We start from the raw sequence: 25,792 nt of genomic DNA, 5'->3' as shown, positions 1-25,792 counted from the left end.
GCATACACACCGTGAATGATAGTTTGTCCATAAATGCACGCTCTGTGAGGCTGTGAATGGATGACAGTTTGTCCGTAAATGCGCGCTCGGTGAGGCCGTTTGTATTAACGACAATTTGGGGGCGGGTTGCTTGAATTGTGGGTCCATTAGCCTATTAAAAACACAACAACAACACAGTACAATGACAAATTCATTTAAATAAGCATTTTTACTTTACGTTTTGAAACCAAATCGATCATCTTATCTGTCAGCTCTTCACCCTCTGATGAATGAGATCTGACTCCTGCACCGTTTGTGCTGCGACACTCGTTCGGATCATGCATTAGTAAGCAGACACGTTCAGTTTTTATTTGTAGTGTCTGTTCTCTAATGGAACTAAATTATTTTATTACTATTAAAAAAAATCTAAACAACGGTGGGGGCTGTTTCAGTCTGAACACCGCTAACACAGACTATCGTAACAAGCCTAATCCCAATGTGCCTTCCTATTCACCCTAAATTGTATTGAATATTAATAACTTCACATACTATTTAGGATGTATAGTATTCACATTGAGATGCAGGCTCAGATAGTCATTTCTGATAGTCAAAATTATTTCTGTCACTGCTGTGAACTAACCACCACACAGAATAGTAATAGTCAGCTGTCCACAACAACCCTAAACCTGCCAAGGTACCAGCACAATAACACACTCTCAAAATATTGTTTAATTATTATTAGATAAAATCCCAGAGAATATTGAGATTTTTTAGTCAATATCGCACACCTCTAAGGGTTCACACTTAACGTAAACGTGACCGAACAGAGAATGAATATGAGGGTTCAACTTATTTAGCAAACACAAATGAGAAAAACAATGACACAAATGAGGAGCGGGGAAACTGAACAAAGGAACAATGTCACAAATAAAAACAAACTGAAAGTCCATAAAAACAGATATTAACAGAACATAACCATGACATTAGCGTATGTTTTGTTAGAAATTAGGTGTAGGTTTAAAATTCTACACAAATAACAATTAATCATATTCATGACAGCAGTATCAGTCAAGTCAAGTCACCTTTATATATATAGCGCTTTTTACAATACAGATCGTTTCAAAGCAGCTTCACAATGGTAACAGGAAAAGAATGCAACAGAATTTAATAGAAAGTAATATAGCTAAATATTTATTGTCCCCAACTGAGCAAGCTAAAAGCCAAAGGAAACAGGGAGGAATGGCAAGGAACCAAAACTCCAAAACAGTAAAGGCACAATTTTTGGAAATGGAATAGCCCATTAATGTAATATAGCTTATTACTTTTTTTCAGGTGAATGAATCATTCCTTGAGTTTTGGGCAAGAACACCATTATTTAAAGAAATGGATTTCATTTTTATTTTATTTTTTAAATATACAATCAATTTTTATGCCATTCATTTTTTTTATTTGAATTTATTGATTGTCAAAATAATCGTTAGTTGCAGCCCTAATTACACGGTATGTTATCACTGTACCCTGTTGTTAAAAAAGTTCAAGCTGTATTACTGTATTGTTTAAAGGGTTGTTGCTCATTTGCTGTTTGTTTATTACTGTGCCATGTTGGCCAATTTGTAAAGTTTTTGGATGTGAATAAAAAATGTAATGTACAGAATTAACTTTTGCATTTTTTAGGACCGTGTTCATAGACTAGTGTCTGTTAATGTATATATGAATCTGAAAAACTATTTTTCAAATAGGTTATGATTTGTGAAATATTAGCTTAAAGGTGCACTAGTATTTTTGCAGTAAAATGTCCAAAAACCACTAGGCCAGTGTTATATATTTTGTTCAGTTGAGTACTTACAATATACCAAATTTTTCCAACTATTTGTAAAATTGTGAGAAAATTGCTATTTTAACTAAGGACCAGGACGTTTCAGCATAGCGTTTGAGTAAGTCGCCTGTCGTTTGCATCATATCTGCGCTGCCCTCGGTTTCGGGTTTTATTTGGCAGGAGCACTTTACTCTTAATAATAATAATAATAATTCATTACATTTATATAGCGCTTTTCTAGACACCCAAAGCGCTTTACATATAGAAGGGGGAATCTCCTCAACCACCACCAATGTTCAGCATCCACCTGGATGATGCGACGGCAGCCATTTTGCGCCAGAACGCCCACCGCACACCAGCTGATTGGTGGAGAGGAGACAGAGTGATTAAGCCAATCAGTCTTAGCAGTCTGAACAAGTGAACGCACGGAGTAACATCATCACATCATTTTCAACACACTTAAATGTATCTAATATGATAAGCAGAGCTGCATTACCTCATAATCATAACCGGAAGAGCGGATCAGTGCGGGCGCCCGGCGAATGTGTCCCGTCCCGGCCTTATAAAAGTCCCGGTGTTCACAAGCTCTGTGTTTGTATAGCAATCGCTTCAGCAGCCGTGCTCAGCTCCACAACACTCGGTCCTGCTCTGCTTTACACTACAGTAACGTTAATAACCGCATACATGAAAGTGATTTCTGCCCGTGTCCTATTTTCCACCGGCTGTGAGGTGAAGACCACATTTCCCAAGATGCTGCGCTCAAAATTGGCATCATCAAACTACGCATTTGTTTTGAATAGGCGCCCTCCATTGGACGGAAAGTTGCATAGTACACCTTTAATTAATTTATATACATAACTTTATATATTACAGTGAGGCCATAAAGTGGCTGGCAACCCTTCTGCTATATTTTACTTTAAATTAAAAAAACAAAAAAACATTCTTACAGTGTACTAAACATGTGCTCTTGAGTAACTTCTACTGTCATGTAAACAATTATTTTGTTGTAGCCTATAGCATGTAATAATAGCACATAACTTTATAATAATGCTGCCCAATAGTACTAATTAAAATGGTCAAATGACTGGCTCTCAACCAAATGCACCCAATGAATTAATATTCACAAAGTCAACCCCCATCCAGGTTCACACACACAAAAGGTGAGAAAATGTGATTTTCCAAAAGGCCTGCTAATTCAGTATGAAGGAAGAGGCCACGATCAATAAATCATTGCTAAGTAGATTGTAAAGAAAGAAAAAACATCCTAAGCTTGGTGACAGTGCATTAGTGAATCATAGAAAAAGAAGACAGGAAATGGTTCAATTTCGATATACAAACCCCTTTAACACCAATATGAAGAAACATCTAATTTGTACAGGGTTTTTTCCATTAGAAACCTTATTATTTAATATTATTTAATGTTAATTTCAACATTTACTAATACAGAATAAGCCTATTTGATTTTATGTTTTATGTGCATTCATGAGATGCTTGGACATTAATTCAGTCACGACAGGTAGGACACTTTGGCAAATAGCTACTCCCCGTCATCTAGCAGCAAGCCACTGAGTACCGCTGACTGCTCTAAATTTACCACTTCACTGGGTTTTACATGTCATGGTCATTAACTGTGTAATAAATACTAATTGCCACTGAGGGCATCAGGCCAGCCCTGATGCAGAGGTGCATCCTAATTATAGGGAATAGCTCGGTAAGTGAAATAAGACATTGTCTTTCTCCGGCGGGAGATAATTGTGTGGTTCAAGCCCAATTCCCACATTAAATGAAAATTATGTACCATATTAGTCCTCTTTTCTGAGAAAATTAGTAGCTATCCCTTCAGTGCCATGGATGTAACGAAGAGGCTTGTTTATGATTTATGCTTTGGTCATGAATATAAAATAGCTCACTTAATCAAGTAAGAATGCAGCTTAATGTGAGGCATAAGATAAAGGGTATTCATTAGAGGCAAGCACTTTGTGAACGCGATTAAGAAATAAATATGCTATGTCCAATTAATAGGAAAATATGACTTTGGACTAAATAGGCCTAATTATTTAAGATATCAAAATGAAATGGACTAGCAAAGAATGGCAATTTATTTTACTCTTGATGACCTATTCTGGGTACTGAATATTAAAAGAGGAGGATTTTTTATTTTTTTATTTGGGAAAACCATTCTCCACAAATCTACTCAAATCCTATAAATGAGTCATGACAAAAAGAGTGTTTATAAAAAAGGAAGGGGGGGGCGGTATACCAAGTTCTTAGATTACATTATCAGTTTGTTAAATATATGAAAGTACACATCTTTATGCAATTCTTTTCAAAAAAGTTACATTTAAGTTTAAATTAAAAAGTTTCTTTTTTATAATATCATGAATTTCTATAATTAATTCATAAATATTGTTTTTTTCATGACAACTAATTTTGTATTTTCATAAAAAGGTCAGATTTTCTGATATTTTAGGACGCAGGGAAAAAATAACCTCTCTTCCATTATATGACACATGAAAGAAATGTTTGATTATTCAGTGTTCAGAACAATAGAAGATATAGTCAAAAAGAGCCAAAAGAGATAGTCCAATCATGTCAATGTGTCATGCAAATAAGAGGAGTAAATAATTTTCCATTTTTGACTATCTAGTGTGACTCACGTGCAGATAGTTGGCTATATAGTCTCAAATACACTTTTATCAAACTATCATATAGTGTAATCTGAATTACCTCATCTGTCGACATGAAGCCGGTGCAGAGCTTGTGCAAACATACCGGTATCCTCATCTCTGGCTAGCTGCAGATGCATTTTCTCATCGTCATTTTTGTTGTGTTTGTTATCTAGAGGAAAACGCAGCACTTATATTTATTTAAATGTTGCAGTCGAATTCGGCAGCGTGGACGGCGTATAGATGTTCCTGCAGTATATCGCTGCAAAGGAATCTTCAACTCTTTTTCTAATCAAAGAACGAAAAAAAATCAAATTTCAGTCACTTGTACATTGCATGTGCACAAACAGTAAGTTGCTGGCTGCAGTGCACTTAACGGCCACCGCGGTGCCGCTAATAGGGTTTCTGAATATTTAGGCCCAATCCCAATTCTATTTTGTACCCCTTGCCCTTCGCCTACCCCACTACATCATAACGTCACCATACCCCGTTTCTTGTATTAGTGTTCTGTAACATTTAAGTGAATTTGTTATAGCCTACATTCTTGCACCTGATTTCTGTTGGCCTACACAATTCACTGCTGTTCATAGTTGGTATGAACAGCAGTGAATTGTGTGTAGGTGAATTGTATAGCCGTTATAGTTTTTTTTTCTACATGGTGCAGTCAGTTGTTGCCTTGGTAACTCAAGACTCTTGAGTCAAGAGTTTACTGACAATAAAGGCATCGTGACACAGCAAACGCGGCACAGAAACCGAATCTGAAGCGGGATAAAATCACAAAAATGTGGATTTACACAGACCGTTTAATGCTTCACTGAAGCGGCATTTAATGCATTTACACAGAATTTTGAGCAGAGACAGAGCTGCTTTAGAGCCACCTTAACTCGGCTGTGTAAAGATGCCTGCCTACTGTTTCTTCGAGCTGCATCTCTGACGGATGTGTGACCGGCACCTCCCGCTGCGGCCGAGCCACAGTATAACAATATTGTTATTGTGTGTTTCATGTGATTCTTTATTCACTCATTCTCTTAAAATAAACCCATAACAAGTGTTATGGGTTTGTTTTGTGCCGATTAATCGTCAATAGTGTGATGTATGCCATTTTGAGTATGTATTTGAATATACAGGCCTACATGGCATGAATAAAATATTTACATTATCAGCACATAATTCCAGACTTTTTTTTTTTTAAAGTGTGACATTTGTATTTATGTATCCATACTTTGTACATCAATGTTAAAATTGATCATGTAAAAACAATAACAAATTGGCGCGTAGGTGTTTATAATCATTTAATATTATCCTTTAACTACATGAGTGTTGCAATGTTGAACTCCATCATATCGCTGATAATCCGCGGTGTAAAGTGACCGCTACACACACACACACCACCGTGTGTGTCAAAGCAGATGCAGAAGTGAAGTCCCGTCTCTTCACCTGCACAAAACGCCACCATGCAGCTTTTCTAACTTTTTTTTAGGAAACCTGTCGACTCGATGTCCTGACAGGCTGGAAACAATAATTTTCCATTGACAATAATAAATTGAAATTTCTACTGATTTGATTTCTACTGAATACCAACCTATTCTGCACTGAGGCAACACAGAGCTTGGCAGACGACTCCCTCTCCTGACGTCATATGACGCGATGTTGAAAAAACAGCAATTTTTACAAAGAGCCAACGAAACGGCCACTTTATCTGCTAAATTTGTGCTCTTATGTCTTTAAAAACCTTTTCATATGGCATTTTCATACAAGGTTTTATGTTCATCTCGAAAAATGTTTTACCTGCAATATGCTCTTTAAGTTATGTAAATATCGACTGCGTTATGAAGGATCACCAGATATAGGCCTATGTTTTAACTGAATTTTTCATTTATTAATTATTAGTTCACGGAGAAACTGGCATCGATACAGAGTGGCAATACACACACACACACACACACACACACACACACAAGCTAGCAGTAGTCGCGTGATGTATGCAGGGAAATTCATCATACCCCTTCGTTTGTAGTGTGGGGTCCCAAAAAATCTTAGTTTGAAGGGCAATCTGGCCCTTTCTCTTATCCCTACCACTTCAGCCAAAAGAGAATCGAGACACACAAAGGGAAGGGCTGGGGTAGAAATGGGATTTGGCCGTAGACGTATTCCCCCTTTAATAAACAGTGAAGCAGTTTTGTTGAAATATTCTCGTATCTAAGAAAGATGCATGATTATGCCAAACTAATTTAACTTTTTTTTCCTTTTCTTTTTTTCAAGCATTCCATTGTTTAATTCGTTTTTCTTATTTTCTTTATTATAACCACCTAACATCAACCATTGTTTTTACTTTAATAAAATATAAAAATACTTTTTAAAACATGAAATTAAACTTTTTAAAAGAAATTAAAACATGCTTATCAAGAGGTGTATTAAAGTTAGTGACTGTATGAATTACATTTTTAATGTCGGCCTATTCATTTTTACTCACCCAAATTCTGCATGGGGTTGTGCAGTGAGAACTGCAGTAACTACAAGTATCTTGATTCTCAAACAACGACAAAAAAAAAAAAATATATATATGGATTGGTCAGTTGCATTGGCTAAGATCTAAGGTAGAATTTGTTGTTTGTATATATCCTCAGCAGGGCTTTCTTCTCTGGCCTCGGTGGGGGAGAGTGAGGGTGATGAGGGTGAGAAGAAGGGCCAGCGCTCCCCACTCGCCCCCCTGCCCACGTCAGGCTGCACCAGCATGCCAAGATCGATCTGGGGGGAGAGGAGAGGAGGTTAGAAATTGTGTAGAAAGAAAGCGATATTAAGAGAGAGAATTAAGGGAAGTGGTTTACAGAGGGCAAGACGAGACAGAGTGAGAAAGACAGGCCTACACTTGTCCCGTTGTGATCTCTTTCTCACCTCGTGTCCCCTCACTGACCATGGCAAAGGTCTGGAGAAAATGAATCACAGTCCGTGGAAGACGTGGCAGAACCAAAGCCGTAAGAAGACCTTTACCCTTTTTTGCAGTAGAATAACATCAAGCAAAAAACATTTAATGATTTGCCCTGCATTGCCTTTTGCAGGTCTTGTAATAAAATGCATCTGGCCAAAAAAGATCTTTGCACTTTTAGTAAAAAAATAAAATGATAATAATAATAATAACAAAAACAATATGCAACATATGACTTTTCTTTGTCTGCTTCACAAAAAAATCACATAATGCTGTAAAGCATTAGTAGAAACCAAAGCCACTTAAAGACAGGTCCAAATCAGACAACAACAGAGATATTAATAAATAATTCGCTGTGTGTCAAAAGCAGGTTCAGGAGGCTGAAAGACTCAAGCCGGGGGTGAAGGCTGAGATAGGTGTGTGTGTGGATTTGAGTGTGTCAGATGAGACACCACAATGACCTCTGCACCAAATGGAACTTAAAGGTCACTTCCTAAGAGAACAGCTCTCAAGTTGAGGAAGAGACTTTTTCCCTCAGGAGAAATGAGTGCAGTAATATAGGAGGAGATTGGCCGCACATCATTTTATTATGACACATACCGAAGATGTACGGCATAGCCTGGTTAACTCATGATCATAATGTGATGCTCATTTTCTTACAATTTCAGTGCATTGTGTACAATTTGTGTTTACTCAAAATAATTATTAAAGAGATTCTTTTTTTCATCAAATGTCAGTGTTTCATACAATTTCTGTGCCCCAAAATAATTATTTAAGATAATTTGTATACTTTTATTTGTTAGGTACTTCTGTTTATTTTGTATAGTTTAGGTTCTCAAAAGCAATTATTAAAGATTTACTCTTTTATTTTATTTTATTTTATTTTGTTAACAAGTTCTAATATCATGGCAAATATATATTTTTTAAAATATTTTTTATTTTTATTTTTACAATTAAGAATAACAATCTTTTCAACATGACTTGTTTATAGACAGAATAAACAAATATCAGCCATACCCTTGAGAAACTTAAGAAGTGTAAAAACAATGTAGTAAAAAAAATAAAAATAAAAAAATAGATAGACATTATCAGTGAATAATTTAAAAACAGCCCGAAGCATTATAAGGCTTGAGCCAATAAAGCAATAAGCAGAGGCGCAGTGGGTCATTTCTCATAAATTATTAGAAAGTGAACCTATACATGTGGCAGAGATGCAATGACCCCAGCTGTTCAACTATTTAAAGAGCTTTTACTCACTGCAGAAGGCATTAGAGATGGAATTGCACAATGAAATTAGACCATATTTAACTTATGCTTTTATGTTTACAATATAGGTCACAAAATAGCCTGCTCCACTTTTCATTTGAGCTGATTTTAGTCTTTATTATTAATGCAGCATTGCATTTTATATGTTGAACATTTATTATGCAAACATTAAAACATGGGTATTTGATGTAGGCTATATGTAAATTTTCATAATCTTTGCCTATGAATTTTAATAATTGCTGAGTAAGCTCCAAACTTAAGTGAATGCAGCTGATATTCCAACTCATTACTAGTATAAATATGGTAAGAGCAAGCTCGCCCTGCCAGACACTATCAGTATAAACATACGAGACACATTGACAGCCTGTCTCAAATGATCCTGTCCTATGGCGGTCTATCTGTTACAAATGTAACAATGTCAAATTACATCACATCACACTTCCTCTTGGCTGATGTATTAGAATAAGCAAAATGATGACGGTAGATGACAGTGATTCTTTAGAGTCAGTTGAAAATATGCAGGGGACAAGACGTTTGGACGTGACATTTAAATGTGTTGCTAGCATGATGATGTTGAATTACAATTTTATTTAATAAATGTGAAGGTCGGCTAAAATACGTATCCTATTAAAATAAAAAAATAAATCGCATATACAAAAAAAAAAAAAAAAAGGTCCGTTGGAACGAAGCCAATTCACACTCTTGCACTTAAACTACAAATCCCACGATGCTCAAAAGACGCTTCCTGTTTTTGTCATGTGACCCAGGGTACATCATAATGAGTATCGCATGACCAGCTACACTGGTTTATTGTGCAAAATAACTTATTTGAGTGTAAATAAAAATCGTTAACGTTGTCGGCAGACCATATATTGGTACACGAAGACTAAATCTGTCCTATTATCCTATATCTGGAGCTTTTATCATGGCGGAAGTGAAAGAGGAGGTAGGTTTTTCTGGGAAGAATATGTTGTCAAAAATGACAGAAGCCTGTGAATGTAAATATATTGCTTCTGTATGTTTAATTTTTAAGACATGTGGGCTATTTGAGGTACACTGTGTGTGCTGTGTGCAGAATATTTGAAAGGAAATATTTTAAAGACGTACTATTGATGCTGTCAGGCTAACACGATAGTTTGACACTTGACAATATAACTGTCTACTACTGCCAATGTTACTCTCCCTAGTGAAAAACAACATTTATATCCAAAAACTAGTGTCCTGGTTTTAGTTGCTCCCCTAGACTGGACACTTGGACGCTTGTCCACTGGCAGTCTGGGAGATCATCTAAAATCAGCTGATGTGACAGCAATTTTACTGACAAAATAAACAATAATTTAAATATAAGACTTTGAATAATGACTGTTTTGGTGTTGCATTCCATTAAATATTAAATATTTATAACAGGAGGCTGGGAAATATTGGTTAGAGGCAAAGCATTACTTTTTCTCATATTGACACATGTCTTTCTGGAATGTCTTTTTTTCCCAGGGAAGAAAACAAAGTGAAGAATCAACAGATGAATCAGAGGTAAAATCAAGGACTTCACAATTCATTTCATTAATCAAACAAGAATTTCTAGTTTTGAAATGGAACCAAAAGAAATTTAATTTAAAGAATGATTGGACAAAAACAATATTTGTTGGTTTTTAATTATAAAACAATTGCTATAGTGATAAAAAAATCATGATTTAAATATTTTTTCTGGTTTTTAAATGTTAATGGAGCATGTTCACAGTTTTTTTTTTTTTGACAAACTATCATATAGTTAAAATGTTAAAAATTGTAGAAATAAAGTAAAGTTAGTAGGTGAAACCTTTGCACATGCCACTTGATTGAATTTATTTTATTGTGTACATACTGTACTTTTTTTTAAGTAAGCATGAAATGAAAGATTTTCTAATCTATTGTAATTTTTATCCGAGTGAAATGGCTTCGTGCACAAGACAAATAATGTAGGGCAGGACTTTTGTCCATCAGGAATTGGTTGGATCGTTTGTTATTGCTGGGATCTCATGTCATGTGAGTGACAGGTTGTCCTGCCCTCGCAACAGTAAATATATCATCAGAGAAGAGAGGCGATGTCATTGCAAGTGGAAGGGGAGGCTATTTTGAATAATGATTTCAAAGGCACATGAATAAATATTAATAATAATAATAATGTGCATGGATAAATCATTGTTCCATAGAATGAGAATTCCATAATAATTGCCAACTTTGATTTTAAAAGGGTTCGTTCACCCCAAAAAAGAAAATTATTTTATTAATTACTCACCCTCATGTCGTTTCATTCCCGTAAGACCTTCGTTCATCTTTGGAACACAAATAAGGATATTTTTGATGAAATCAAAATAGCAAAAGAGTTCTCTTACCCCAAATAGACTGCAAAGTAATCACCACCTTCAATGCCTAGAAAGTTAGTAAAGACATCGTTAAAATAGTCCATGTGACTACAGTCGTTCAACCTTAATATTATGAAGCGACAAGAATACTTTTTGTGCGCAAGAAACTAATAGATAATGACTTCATTCAACAATTACTTCTCATCTGTGTCAGTCTCCTACACAGTGCACGTTGTAAATACAGTGCAGTGCTTCCTTGGCTGTTCATGTAAGCACCATGACACATCTGTGAGATGCTGACACTGGAGCTAGCCAATGGTGAGCTGCCATTCTGCCATAGAACTCTGAAGCACTGCACTGTATTTACAAGGTAAACTGACTAGGAGAATGGCACAGACAAGATATTGTTGAATAAAGTCATTATTGTCATTATCGCACAAAAAGTATTCTCATCACTTCATAAAATGAAGTTTGAACCACTGTAGTCACATCGATTATTTTAATGATGTCTCTCAGATCTTATAAAAAATATCTTAATTTGTGTTCTGAAGGTGAACGAAGGTCTTACAGGTCGATGAACAAAGGTCTTTGGAATATCGTGAGGGTTAGTAATTAATGACAGAATTTTCATTATTGGGTGAACTTACCCTTTAAGTAGTATGTCTTAAAACAAATGTTTTTTGAGAGTGTGCAGTCATGTAATTGTCATTTAGGATGAACAGGAATTATCCTAAGTATAAAATAACAAGCCATAGCCTGAGACATATTTTCTGTGTACAATGAAAGCCCCTGTAAAAGGTCATATCACATTGTTTCCTTTTTCTTGAGTGCAGCTTTAAGAAAAGATTTTGAGAATAGAGTTTGTCTTTAAGTGATACAGTGAATGAAATGTCAAGTAGACATTCTAGTCCTCAATTCAAAATGAAAACAGAAAGAAAAAACAGCCTTGCCCTCCTTGTAAATGTAATCTCAGTCCGTGGAGTAATCTCTCCTATCTCCTGTCCACAAACTGTCTTCTGCATGCACCCAGACACCTGAGAGCGTGATTGTATTTTCCTTTGAATAAACCACAGTTTGTTTTGTTCATAATTGTAGAGCTCTGTCTCTATCTCCTGATCTATCTCTCCTCAACACTTCCTGATGTGACCATGTAACGTTTTGAAAGCTATGTGTAAACGTGATCTCCACAGCTTCCGATTTTTCTTCGGCTTTCTTCCAAACGCGTACTGTATGACATTTTTGGAGCTTGACACAGTATTCATGGCACCCCGCTTAAAGCCCGTCTAGCCTCATGAAAGAAGAACGCACCTCTAATGGCTTAAAGAAAAAACATGCCACAGCTTCCAAATGTGATGTCATGCAGCGAAATGAGGAAAGATGCTGGTGGGGTTTGACATTAATCTGTGGTTTTGAGGCCCTGTGCTTCAGTATAGCGTTCCAGCAAAGTTTGTAACTAGAAAGACAGAGACAGAATGAGGGATGAGCAAAAGAGGAGAGTGTGGATGGTCACACCACTCCAGAAAAGGGGCAATTAAAGACAGACTTCCCTTCATCCCCTGCTCCCCAGGGCACCAATTAGGAGCGGCAGGGAATGAGGCACAACACTCATCCACCACATCGGCGTGGCGATGGCAAACACTAACAAGAGGAAGAAATTATGGGATATGAAACAGGAGAGATATTATTCACCCCTCCCCAAAGTAGAAAGTTTGTCAGGATTTTTCCCTCCTCTCTCTGTCTCTCCATCCCTGTCTGTAATGGCTTTGTAGACCATGACAAATGCTCAGGCATTAGAAATTTCACATGGACACAACAGGAAATAGACAATGGAGGTGTTTGTGATGAGGAGAAAATAAATGTTTGATAAAACGAAACTTCCCATACTGTCAATCTGCCTGTGATCTAATTCATAGTTGTCCAAAAAAAAAGAATATATAATATGTATTACGTGTATAAAATAACAATAATACAAGTTAGGTGTCAGTTAGATTAATATAAGGTAATGCATATTATAACAAATAACTGTTTCTATTTGATTCTTTTAACATGTAATTTATTCCTGTGATGGCAAAGCTGAATTTTACAGCATCATTGTCTTCAGTGTCACATGATGTTTCAGAAATCATTCTAATATGCTGATTTTGCACTGGCTGAAACATTTCCTATTATTTTCAATGTTGAAAACAGTTTTAACAAATACATTTGTTTTTCTTTGATGAACTTAAAGTGTAAAAGAACAGCATTATACTTCCTACCTAAAAAAATAGCATATTTCACCCGACCAATAAAAGAAAAGTGTTTTTAATACAAAAAAAGTAAACCTTCAAATAATTATGTTCAGTTATGCTCTCAATACTTGGTCGGGAATCCTTTTGCAGAAATGACTGCTTCAATGCGGCGTGGCATGGAGGCGATCAGCCTGTGGCACTGCTGAGGTGTTATGGAGGCCCAGGATGCTTCGATAGCGGCCTTAAGCTCATCCAGAGTGTTGGATCTTGCGTCTCTCAACTTTCTCTTCACAATATCCCACAGATTCTCTATGGGGTTCAGGTCAGGAGAGTTGGCAGGCCAATTGAGCGCAGTAATACCATGGTCAGTAAACCATTTACCAGTGGTTTTGGCACTGTGAGCAGGTGCCAGATCGTGCTGAAAAACGAAATCTTCATCTCCATAAAGCTTTTCAGCAGATGGAAGCATGAAGTGCTCCAAAATCTCCTGATAGCTCGCTGCATTGACCCTGCCCTTGATAAAACACAGTGGACCAACACCAGCAGCTGACATGGCACCCCAGACCATCACTGACTGTGGGTACTTGACACTGGACTTCAGGCATTTTGGCATTTCCTTCTCCCCAGTCTTCCTCCAGACTCTGGCATCTTGATTTCCGAATGACATGCAAAATTTGCTTTCATCCGAAAAAAGTACTTTGGACCACTGAGCAACAGTCCAGTGCTGCGTCTCTGTAGCCTAAAGTGTCTTGACCTGGGGAATGCGGCACCTGTGGCCCATTTCCTGCACACGCCTGTGCACGGTGGCTCTGGATGTTTCTACTCCAGACTCAGTCCACTGCTTCCGCAGGTCCCCCAAGGGCTGGAATCGGTCCTTCTCCACAATCTTCCTCAGGGTCTGGTCACCTCTTCTCGAAACAGCACTCTGGGAACAGCCTATTCGTTCAGAAATTTCTTTCTGTGTCTTACGCTTTCGCTTGAGGGTGTCAATGATGGCCTTCTGGACAGCAGTCAGGTCGGCAGTCTTACCCATGACTGCGGTTTTGAGTAATGAACCAGGCTGGGAGTTTTTAAAAGCCTCATGAATCTTTTGCAGGTGTTTAGAGTTAATTAGTTGATTCAGATGATTAGGTTATCTGGAACCAACCTTTTCATGATATGCTAATTTTTTGAGATAGGAATTTTGGGTTTTTATGAGCTGTTTGCCAAAATCATCAGTATTAAAACAATAAAAGACCTGAAATATTTCAGTTGGTGTGCAATAAATCTAAAATGTTTATGAAATGTTTAATTTTTTTCATTACATTATGGAAAATAATGAACTTTTATCACAAATGCTAATTTTCTGAGAACGACCTGTATGTATATATGTATGTATGTATATATATATATATATATATATATATATATATATATATATATATATATATATATATATATATATATATATATATATATATATATATATATACATACATACATGTATACATAGCTAAACACAGGTGTTAGTCTTTCAATTTCATTACTATCTATACAAAAGGGGACAACCTGGGAATAATTTTGTACTCTAAACATGGAGCATGTAACATATACAAGAATTATGACATACCGGTAGTTACATTGCTCTTACTCAAAAGAACTGAGTAATATTAATTAACCACATGCACTTTCTATAGATGTACACAGCAAATTACTGAGGGATAAAAACCTGGTGTTGGGCATCTAGTGATAAAATCTGGTGTTAATTTACAAATATTATATGCTTTATCACTTGTTTAGTGATAAAGCACAGTGTTTCCTTTGGGTGATAAAGCACAGTGTTTCCTTTGGGTGTTAACAATCAACATCTGCGCATGTGCAGAGCATTTTAAATTTCCCAGCTCATCCTTCGGTCTCTCTCTCCATCTTTATGGATTTCCCTGCACACACAACGGTTACAAGGACAAGGTATAGTATAGTATTATTATCTTATCAACTTGTGATTTATTAATGAGCTTGTATAATGAGTAACGTTGCCGATGTGGTTGACTTAACTCTGTTAGCGTTTTTTTTTTTTTACCTCAGTTTAAATTTAGCGCGCTTTTGATCCGCCATTCAGTTTAACATAACTGAATAACCCCCACTAACACACTAAATTCGTTAATGGAGGACGAGATTTACGTAAGTGACTTAATTTCGTTGTACTAATTTTGTAATAATGTAGCAGCATTAACATTATGTGTCATTTTTTTAACTCACTGGACTTGGATAGTTATTTCTTCCCATTTGGCATAACGTTAAGTATAGGGCTTCCAACCTTTATAAGACCGTTTATATCTTTCACCCCGTAACTACGTGTTAATTCTGGTGTTTTGAAATGTCATTCAAATGAGAAAGCAGACGTTAATCGAATGAATTAATTGCTCTTAATTTTTTTTTCTTGTGTGACGCCGGGGCTCGATCCCTAGCCGAGCACCCACGGAAAGCACGGTCCATCATTGTCGGCGCTGCGCATACTGATCGGCCTGCAACATTTTGCGAGTGAAATGCTCTGTGTGTTCTAGCAATCTTCTCGTGGCACATTGATAACATACGCCGACCATTCTGTACAGCGCTCCAAAATGGCGAAAACATTGTAGGACACGCTTTTCTTCATGAACTGCTTCAGTCAATATATAGAAACTCAAGATCGAGTACGAGTGTGCAATGTCGTGGAATGTATATGCCAAAACTTATTTTGGCGTGCATATGATATGCTGTTTTTTGCATGTATATGATACGCATTTTATGGCGTATTATACATACGAACCCCCTACCCCACTACCCTAAACCTACCCAAGAGAGCGTGTCATATACGCCATAAAGTGTCTATCATATGCACGCGAAAAACAGCATATCATATTTACGCCGAAATGAGTTTTGGCGTATACATTCCACGACATTGCACACTCGTACTATTTGACATTTTTCGTCTTATTTTGTATTAGTTGAGCAGACATGCATTAGTGCCCTTCCATGCGCGATTTTTTCTGTACAACTTAGTTCTAGCCTTTTCTAGTTGTAGCATTGTAATTCTGTAACAGTAGTGCTTTTGTTTTGAATATAACATTTTCTTGCTATGTGTTGGTATAAAAATAACCTGAAGTAAAACACAAAGTGACCTGATTATTTTGAGTCTTTTAGTTTGCTTTCTGCTTTGGAGGATTTTTGTTTCATGGAATATTGTTTATTATTGCAGAAGGAAACCACTTAAGGCCACAATCTATGTATGCCCTTGGCATTATTACTCTACAAACCTAAACGATCCTGAAAGGAAGACAGGCTATGTAAGTATCTCTGCTTGTTGATTGAAGATGTTTCAAACTTTATATCTTAGATTTTTTTAATGTGTTTGTTTTAACCAAATTTGTCTCTTTAACAGGAACAATACTATGTGTTTGGATCATTTTGAGGAGCGCTATCAACGCCAAGATCATGGGATCGATGAATTGGGAAAGCAAGAACTGACAAAATGTAAAAATGCGTACATTGAATGCAATGTAAGTCGCTTTGGATAAAATTGTCTGCCAAATGTAAATGTATTAATTTATAAAGGAATAGTATTTTTTATCAGAATGAATTACAAACCAGACAGTTTTTAACATTAAGGTTGATTTAAGATATACAATGTTGAATTTTTGTATTTTCAATTAAAACATTACTTGAGGAATGTTTCTTTGTTTAATCTTGTTTGAAACGCAGTAGAGATTTATCATGGTAAGATGTTATAGCATTGGAGTATAACAAGAAATTGTTTTATTCAATTGTATGTGTGACAACAATGGCTTTACTGTAGCGATTCTCGGCGAAAGCAAGAACTGACAAAAATGTTTTTTTTTAATTAAAAATGGTATTGAATGCAGTGTAAGTCGCATTGGATAAAAGTGTCTGCCAAATACATAAATGTAATGGAATTGATATATTACAATTTCAATAAATATTCAAATCAATCTGTATTCACTTGATTTTTTGGGGGAAAAAATAAAATAATATATATAAATTGTTTTAAATTTCATTCACAGTGCCATTTTAAATTAAATTTTACATTAAATAAACATTAAATACACTGGGTGTGTGAGATTAATCACCATAAAGTGTTAAATGTACACTTATGAGTAATACATTTCTCAACACCTTGAGTGACTAAAAAGAAACACTAACACAGTGTTTGTATAACGAACACTTTCGTCAGTGTTGTTTTAACACTAGCAAAGATGGACCTGTATGTTCACCCGGAAAGTGATAATTTTAACACCCGTGGTGATAAATCTCCCAACATGTTTTTTGCTGTGTAGGGTTTGGTTTAGGGGGGACATGTAATTATGCATAATTTACTGTTATTACTATAGTAGGTAAGTACATGTAGTAACGTGTAACTGCATCACCTCCAAAAAAAGTGTTATTGCTACCTGTTGTCAGTGTTGTTAGGTTGTTGTTTTATGAGTGACAAAGTGTGTTTGTTAAGTGACAGCCTTTGCTGGTGTTATGGAAGAAGTAGTTGATTTGAGACTTGTATAAAGTTTTGCTACTTCTAGTCCATTTTGAATGTGAAATTAACTGTTGTGCCAAGATAAAATTTGGTTAGCAGAACTGTGTGAAGAGTTTTGAAAAGCTGACAGACAAATGTGTCCAATTGTAACTGACATCATAAAACCTTGAATGTGTTATTCAACTGACATATGCACTGACATAATTGCATGATAACTGAACAGAACTGGATGATAGCATAATTGTTTTCTCCAGAGCTGATTTATAGCTGAATTGAACTCATTTTATAATTGATTAACTTTACACAGTTTTTACACTGAACTGAATCAACATTATACTGACTGCAAATGAACAATGACAACATTGAACAACACTATTGTTTTAATTGTTAAAGCTGCTTTACAGCAGAATTGAATTCTGCTTGCCTAATTGATCATTAGGCTACTTTCCTGTTTATCACTGTAAAGCTGATTTTAAACTATCTGTAAGTGCTATATAAATTAAAGTGACTAGAAGTAAGTTGTTGAAATATTGACTTAAAATCTCAAGGGGTCCTTTAAACAAATATTTTAGGCAAAAAGGGTGACAAAAAACTTTAGAAATCCTTGTAATATACAGTGCCTTGCGAAAGTATTCGGCCCCCTTGAACTTTACGACCTTTTGCCACATTTCAGGCTTCAAACATAAAGATATAAAACTGTATTTTTTTGGTGAAGAATCAACAACAAGTGGGACACAGTCATGAAGTGGAATGAATTTTATTGGTTTTATTGAATTTTATTGGTTTAATTTGTTAACTTTTTTAACAAATCAAAAACTGAAAAATTTGGTGTGCAAAATGATTCGGTCCTTTTACTTTCAGTGCAGCACACTCTCTCCAGAAGTTCAGTGAGGATCTCTGAATGATCCAATGTTGACCTAAATGACTAATAATGATAAATAGAATCCACCTGTGTGTAATCAAGTCTCCATATAAATGCACCTGCACTGTGATAGTCTCAGAAGTCGGTTTAAAGCGCAGAGAGCATCATGAAGAACAAGTTTAAAGCCAGATTTGGATACAAAAAGATTTCCCCAGGCTTTAAACATCCCAAGGAGCACTGTGCAAGTGATAATACTGAAATGGAAGGAGTATCAGACCACTGCAAATCTACCAAGACCGGGCCGTCCCTCTAAACTTTTAGCTCATACAAGGAGAAGACTGATCAGAGATGCAGCCAAGAGGCCCATGATCACTCTGGATGAACTGCAGAGATCTACAGCTGAGGTGGGAGACTCTGTCCATAGGACAACAATCAGTCGTATACTGCACAAATCTGGCCTTTATGGAAGAGTGGCAAAAAAGAAAGCAATTTCTTGAAGATATCCATAAAAAGTGTTGTTTAAAGTTTGCCACAAGCCATCCTGGGAGAAACATCAAACATGTGGAAGAAGGTGCTCTGGTCAGATGAAACCAAAATTGAACTTTTTGGCGACAATGCAAAACGTTATGTTTGGCGTAAAAGCAACACAGCTCATCACCCTGAACACACCATCCCCACTGTCAAACATGGTGGTGGCAGCATCATGGTTTGGGCCTGCTTTTCTTCAGCAGGGACTTGATGGGAAGATGGATGGAGCCAAATACAGGACCATTCTGGCAGAAAACCTGATGGAGTCTGCAAAAGACCTGAGACTGGGACGGAGATTTGTCTTCCAACAAGACAATGATCCAAAACATAAAGCAAAATCTACAATGGAATGGTTCAAAAATAAACATATCCTGGTGTTAGAATGGCCAAGTCAAAATCCAGACCTGAATCCAATCGAGAATCTGTGGAAAGAACTGAAAACTGCTGTTCACAAACGCTCTCCATCCAACCTCACTGAGCTCGAGCTGTTCTGCAAGGAGAAATGGGCAAAAAATTGTCTCTCAATGTGCAAAACTGATAGAGACATACCCCAAGCCACTTACAGCTGTAATCGCAGCAAAAGGTGGCGCTACAAAGTATTAACTTAAGGGGGCCGAATAATTTTGCACGCCCAATTTTTCAGTTTTTGATTTGTTAAAAAAGTTTGAAATATCCAATAAATTTCGTTCCGCTTCATGATTGTGTCCCACTTGTTGTTGATTCTTCACAAAAATGACAGTTTTATCTTTATGTTTGAGGCCTGAAATGTGGCAAAAGGTCGCAAAGTTCAAGGGGGCCGAATACTTTCGCAAGGCACTGTATCATGAAACAGGGTCCCATTAAGTATTATGTCCTGCTTAATTATTATAGGATATTAGGTAAGACTTAATGAATTGCACCGTAATAAATATAAGAGAATAAAATGCTTAATGGATAATTTTATTGAACACATACAAATGTGTGAATTCATGTTCCAAACTAATGAATGATGGGTGTGTTTATGTTTGTTCAGGAGGAGGACACTGAGGAGGAGCCTAAACTGAAGTACGAGAGGCTGACCAATGGTGTGACAGAGATCTTGCAGAAGGATGCGGCCAGCTGCATGACAGTGCATGACAAGGTCTGCTTAAGTTCTTTAGCATGTTTTTTGTAATTAAAAATGTGCCAGATATGATGTGTATATACAGTTTGTTTTAATGTACTTCATATAGCACAGATAGGGAATCTAATCTAATCAAAATAAATTGAACTTAATTATAACTTGTAGTCAGTGTTTAATATAAAATTCTAGATTAATTGTTTTCATTAGAAAATTAAAAAATCATTCTTTTTAAATCCTTAAATGCAGAGAAATCTGGGAGCTGTTTATTGCTTTTATTATTAATATTTATTTGTATCACATTCTTGTTATAGTATGGAATATAGTATTTTTACCTCTCCTCCAGACCATACTTTTCTAAGAGAAGTGCTTACGCACGAATGCTCACAGGCCACCACCCTTTCGCTGATTTCCTGTTTATTTTTCCTGCTTTTAGATTTCTATGTCTTTTTTTCCTGTCTTCTTTCAGTTTTTTTCCCTCGTTTGATATTTTTGTTGGTGGAGCATTCTACGTGGGCTGTTTAATCGTCATGGCAGCCGGTTCACTCATGCACGGATGCTGTGGAGGAATAGTCATACCTAGTTATGTCTCCTCACCTGATGTTTTATTAACCGCTATTGATTTTTATCCCCCCCCCCCTTTCCTGCTTTTCCTTGGGGACTTCCCCCTCCCTTTCCTCCTCCTTCCATCTCTCCTAAAAAAGGCAAGCTTGCAAGTAGAGTATGTTGAAAAGCTGAATTTCAAATGAGAGTCCCCCCTTTTTTCACTCTTTCACCTTCTTTCACATCTCTATCGTTCTCTCCTGCCATCTCTTCCCTTATAGTCTTTCATGAATGCGCTCCAATGTGGATTCCGCCACCTAGACACACAAGAACACCACCTGCCTAATGTTGCCTCATATTTTAAGTGCCAGGATTCCGAATTTCATTTCAGCAATTCCATTTTGATAAATCCCTTTAAGAGCCACTGAGGCTGGTGAGGCCACCCCTTTTATATATTTATTTGTGGCTGATTTTATTTGGGGAGATTGCGGGGGGTTTTGTTGGACATGCTCGGCTGTGCCTGTAAATATAAGCATTTCATTATAGACTGCAGTGAAGCATGGGGCGGCTCGGTGTGCTGCGACAGGGAAAGGTCTGTGCACGTGTAAGCAGGTGTGTGTGTATGAGTTTGGACACAGGGTAACCTCAGTTTCATAGTTTTATAGTGTCTGGATGCTTTTCTAAAGCTAAGTACAGTTTTCAGCTGGCAGAGCAATGGACCCAAATCTGCATGGGTGTCAAACAAATTTGAGATTGCCGGTCGGGGTAGACTGAACATCACTTTATGTGGCCTGATTTCATTTTATTTGTTTAACCTCAGTGACACTATGCAGAGCACTTGCACAATACATCCTATTGTCTTCTTTATGTTGCTTTAATTATCAGTACTTCTGTTGCAAAAGGAGGAACATGGAAATGTCCAATTTCATTCACAATGGGCCGAATTAGCCTACATACTATATGAAATTGCTAATTAGAAAATATCAAACAATCAAATAATCAAACAATAATACTAACAAGAACTTACTGCTCTTGTTTGGACATTTTTAGCTGTAATAAGGTAAATGAAAGGGAAAAGTTAGGCCTTATTTTCAATAAAACTCAGCTGAATCTGATAATCATTGGAGACTTTGAAACAACAACAACACACACACACACACACACACACACACACACACACACACACACACACACACACACACACACACACACACACACACACACACACACACACACACACCAATCAGGCATACATTTATGACCACCTTCCTAATTGTCATGCACCAGTGGTAATAACAACTCACGAAGACTAAAAAAGATTTGGAACAGGACTTTAATATACAACTTTTACATAGAATACTCACACACTGGTATAGACGTATAAGGAGACGTGTATGGAGACGGGAATACAAATTTCTGTGTGTTCAAAACATTCCTTGTTTTGAACACACAGAAAGTTCAAAACAAGGAAAAACAGTCCAAGGAGGAGTGGAAGGTAAGAGGAACCATGGGATGGCCTTGAACAGGGACGTCCAGATGACGATCCAGGTCCCAGCCAGGAATATGCCCCAAGGCGGCGTCGCGGGAGGGAGGAGCCAAGGTGGAGTAATGTACAACGTCACCTTGGGGACGACTGGAGGCGATGACGAAGGGTCGATGGGAGCAAGTCTCGGAGCAAGTCTTGGAGCAAGACAGAAGACCTCGGCAGCTGCGACGGAGCCTCAACGACGACCCCCTGAGGTGGAAGCAGGGTTCCGGAGGACAGACGTGGAGCGGGAGCGATCGAGGGTGGAGGCGAAGCCTGAGGGAAGGCGGAGCTTGCCAAGGCTGAAAGGGTTGAGGGCCGGAGAGCAGCGAACGGTTCGTAAGTCCACAGCAGAGGCATGGCGATGTCTGACCCAGGTGATAGCGAATGGCCGATGGTCCTTGCTGGAGCCAAGGGAGGAAGGAGTGAAGGCACAGGAGCCAGGATGACAGGTCGAGGTGGAGCGGAGCATTCTGAGGCTGGAGGCGGAGCCACGGGCCTCAGACAACCCGCGACCGATGACTCCCAGCGGGTCCGAGGGGTAGCCGCACCACTGAGAGGAGGCTGAGGTGAAACTGAGGGACTGATGGGAGAAAGTGATGACTGGACTGTAGGAGTGGCTGAGGGCTGAAGAGGAGACTGAAGAACACAGATACTGTTGACAGAACTTTGGTTGTTGATGGCAGTTTGGAGATGTGGTGGGAGAGGGAGGATGGGTGCGGTTAACAAGACTGACGAAGAAGATTCAGATGGGATGAGGGGGCACAGGAAATTTGTCTCTCCACACTAACACAAACTGTCCATGATGTTCCGGCAGTACTCACTCTCAGTGGTGGGAGTGTGTGCGGGGCTCATCTCCATTCCCTCGAACTCCACTAGGACTCCCTTGGCGATGGAAGAGTCAGTCGGCTTGCACACCTGGTCAGACGGGTTCCCCTCAGGCTTCGGTGAGATGTCCGGCTCCTCCGCTCCTTCCGGTGCAGGCTCTGACATCGCTGCCGAGGTGTTCTCTCCGTCTGCGGTGGGCACATCCTGCCATTCCTCGCAGAGAGGGGGTACAGGGCTGGATCCTTGATCAGGAGTGGGGCTGGCGGCATCCACAATGGTGAACGGTGAGTTGCAGGATCCCAGCACCCACTCCACATGGGGAGGGAGCTTTCTCCCTGCTCAAGGCACATGAGCCTGACCGCTGGATGGTCCATGGTGCATGCAGGGGTGAAAACGGAAAACAAAACACTGAACACGAAAACGGGAAAAAAAACTCCTACCAATGCTAAACGTAGCTTAACTTCTTTGTTTGGTCCATCGATCTGTCACGCACCAGTGGTGATAACAACTCACGAAGACGAAGAAGGACTTGGAACAGGACTTTAATATACAACTCTTACATAGATTACTCACACACAGGTATACATAGATGTATAAGGAGATGGGAATACAGACGGTTCTACAGATGTCGACAGACAAAGACAGAGTGAAACACAGGACTTAAATACACACACTGATAATAGGCATGACGAGGGGGGCAGATTTTTGTTGGACATGCTCGGCTGTGCCTGTAAATATAAGCATTTCATTATAGACTGCAGTGAATAATTAAATAAAGCTGGACTAATATAAACTAATGAGGGTGTTTGTGACACTAATATTGTGTTTGTTCCTGAAGCATGAACTCCACTAGACCCCATGTGCTGTGGTATCTGGTACCAAGATGTTAGCAGCAGATCCTTTAAGTCCTATAAGTTGCGAGGTGGGGCCTACATGGATTGGACTTCTTTGTTCAGCACATCCCACATATGCTCGATTGGATTGAGATCTGGTAAAATTGGGGGCCAAGTCAACACCTCAAACTTGCTATGCTCCTCAAACCATTCCTGAACCATTTTTGCTTTGTGACAGGGCGCATTATCCTGTTGAAAGAGGCCACAGCAACCAGGGAATACTGTTTCCATGAAAGGGTGTACATGGTCTATAACAATTCTTAACTAGGTGGTACGTGTCAAAGTAACGTCCTCATGGATGGCAGGACCCAAGGTTTCCCAGCAGAACATTGACCAAAGCATCACACAGCCTCCGCTGGCTTGCCTTCTTCCCATAGTGCACTCTGGTGCCATGTGTTCCCCAGGTAAGCCACGCACATTCACCCGGCCATCCACGTGATGGAAGAAAACATGATTCAACAGACCAGGTCACCTTCTTCCATTGATGCTCACGTGCCCACTGTTGGCGCTTTCGGCAGTGGACAGGTGTCATCATACGCACCCTGACTGGTCTGCATACGCACCATACTGCAATGTTCTGTGTGTTCTGACACCTTTCCACCACAACCAGCAGTAACTTCTTCAGCAGTTTGAGCTACAGGAGCTCGTCTGTTTGATCGGACCATACGGCCCAGCCTTCGCTCCTCACGTGCGCATGACCCTGTCACCAGTTCACCACTGTTCCTTTCTTAGAGCACTTTTGATAGATACTGACCACTGCAGACCGAGAACACCACACAAGAGCTGCGGTTTTGGAGATGCTCTGAAACATCTCAGACAGAATGACCCAGTCATCTATCCATCACAATTAGGTCCATGTTAAATTACCTCAAATCCTTACACCGCATTCACACTATAGGCGTAGGCGTTAACGTTTCTGATTTACTTTGAATGGGTGACATCATCCGTTGCCGAACTGAATTGTAGGTTCCGTCACGTCGCTTCACTCACGTTGCAAGCAGCAGAAGTTGAAGATTTCTCAACTTTTCAAGTGCCAGTGCAGGCGTCATCCAATCAGATCGCCAAATGCAAATATCCTAGAGCAGACGCTAGACAATTGCGTTCATTACTGCTGAAACAGTGAACCATCCAGACGCAGCTCCCGGACCAGTACATGATATTCTCCCCGTTGACGGCGTTTTTTCAGTATTGAATGTACCCAACCGCTTCTAAGCACCGGTGCAGTGCACTGAAAACAACTACACGGGCAATCGCATTCGCACATACAACCAAACCGGCATCCATTTCGTCTCACAGACTAGCTGTCAAAAAAGGCGCTTTTTTTGTGTTGTGTTGTGGTCCAAGCGTTAAGTAATGTGATTGGCTGTTGTCACTATGATGATCGCGTCAGCACCAAACTTCAGCCACGCCCTCCGTCAAGCTTTAATGCCTACTAACGCGTGAATGTTGAATTGTGTGAATGCAGCGTTACACTTGCCCGTTTTTTCTCCTTCTAACACATCAACTTTGAGAACAAAATGTTCACTTGCTACCTATTATATCCCACCCACTAACAGTTGCTGTGATGAGTGATCAGTGTCATTCACTTCACTGTCATTATGCCTGATCGGAATAATTAATATTAGTTGATAATATTATAATTTTTAATATTAATATCGATACTAGTATTTTCACTTATAATTCCTAGTGAATTTACCCACTAATCTATAATCACTTGAAAAAGGCAGTTTTTGCATTAAATCAAAATTAACCCTATTCAATTTGTTAGCACACATTACTAGTCT

At 38.4% G+C, this 25,792-nt stretch overlaps 1 protein-coding gene across 1 annotated transcript in view; it reads left to right on the top strand.

Annotated features, from left to right (window-relative positions):
* Nucleotides 1-9,405: 9,405 nt before the first annotated feature.
* vps41 (VPS41 subunit of HOPS complex) overlaps nucleotides 9,406-25,792 on the top strand; it is a 41,554-nt gene continuing 25,167 nt past the window's right edge. The window contains exons 1-3 of the mRNA XM_067435387.1: nucleotides 9,406-9,599; nucleotides 10,145-10,183; nucleotides 20,133-20,240. Coding sequence (XP_067291488.1) covers nucleotides 9,579-9,599; nucleotides 10,145-10,183; nucleotides 20,133-20,240 — 168 coding nt within the window. The 5' untranslated portion in view covers nucleotides 9,406-9,578. The remainder of the gene's footprint in view (nucleotides 9,600-10,144; nucleotides 10,184-20,132; nucleotides 20,241-25,792) is intronic.

This window comes from Pseudorasbora parva, chromosome 24 (assembly GCF_024679245.1).
Source record: "Pseudorasbora parva isolate DD20220531a chromosome 24, ASM2467924v1, whole genome shotgun sequence".
NCBI lineage: Eukaryota > Metazoa > Chordata > Actinopteri > Cypriniformes > Gobionidae > Pseudorasbora > Pseudorasbora parva.
Note: the sequence above shows the minus strand (reverse complement) of the source record. Positions and strands in the feature narration are given on the sequence as shown.